The sequence below is a fragment of the Penaeus monodon genome, chromosome 11 (genome assembly GCF_015228065.2).
Source record: "Penaeus monodon isolate SGIC_2016 chromosome 11, NSTDA_Pmon_1, whole genome shotgun sequence".
Lineage (NCBI taxonomy): Eukaryota > Metazoa > Arthropoda > Malacostraca > Decapoda > Penaeidae > Penaeus > Penaeus monodon.
The window spans coordinates 28,970,131-28,971,178 of NC_051396.1; the positions used below are offsets into that span (position 1 = coordinate 28,970,131).

Genomic DNA, 1,048 nt, shown 5'->3' on the forward strand with positions numbered 1-1,048 from the left:
CAGAGAGACAGAGAGACAGAGAAAGCGAGAGAGAGAAAGCGAGAGAGAGAGAGAGAGGAAAGAGAGCAGAAACAAACGCAGACACAAAAGCAGAAATGGAGACAAAAACAGAAAGATATAAAAACAAACAAACAAACAAAACAGAAAGAAAAAGGAAAAGAAAGAGAGAACCAGAGAGAGAGAAAAAAAACTCAGCCAATCCAACAAAACAACGGCAATGGAGCATGTTGCAAGTGTTGCAAACAAGACGTTGTCATCAGCCAAGGGCAGAGAAGAGGAACTGAAGTTGTGTGTAATTCTGAAACTTAATGGAACCGTTGATTAGGCGTCGATGTAAACAACTGGACGGGGCGGGGGAGAGGGGAGGAGGAGGAGGAGGAGGAAGAGGAGGAGGGAGGATGCTGGGACGAGGAGGACAAGGAGGAGGTAAGGGGAAGGAGGAGGAGGAGGAGAGGAGGAAATGGAGGAGGGAAGGAAAGAAGGGGAAGAGGGGGTGGAGGGAAAGGAGGAGGAGAAAGGAGGGAGGAGAGGGACGAGGGATGGAGGGAGGAAGGGAGTAAGAGGAGAGGTGGAGAGGAGGGGGAGGAAAAGGGGGGTGGGAAATGGAGGAACCGGAAGTAAGGGAAGGAGGGGGGGGGACGGGTGGGGGAGGAGGGAGGGAGGGGGGGGGGGGGGATAAAAAAAAAGGGGGTCAAAAAAAAAAAAAAAAAAAAAAAAAAAGGGGGGGGGGGGGGGGGGGGGGGGGGGGGGGGGGGGGGGGGGGGGGGGGGGGGGGGAGAAAAAAAAGGGAGGGAGAGACGAGAAAAAAAAGCAATAAAAAATAAAAAGGAAAAGTGAAAGAGAGATTGGATAAAGATAGATGAACGAAAAATAGATAGTGGATAATAGATAGATCGTAGATAGAAGATGAGATAGATAGATAGATAGATAGATAGAGAGAGAGAGAGAGAGAGAGAGAGAGAGAGAGAGAAATATGGGGACAGTAGGGAAACAGAGAAATAAAGAAAAGCGAAAAGAGTAAGAATGAGAGTGAAAGAGAGATAGATAA

At 48.6% G+C, this 1,048-nt stretch overlaps 1 protein-coding gene across 1 annotated transcript in view; it reads left to right on the top strand.

Moving 5' to 3' along the window:
- Positions 1–217: 217 nt before the first annotated feature.
- Positions 218–1,048, top strand: part of LOC119578531 (variant surface antigen E-like) — a 2,217-nt gene continuing 1,386 nt past the window's right edge. Inside the window, exon 1 of the mRNA XM_037926100.1 lies at positions 218–292. Coding sequence (XP_037782028.1) covers positions 218–292 — 75 coding nt within the window. The remainder of the gene's footprint in view (positions 293–1,048) is intronic.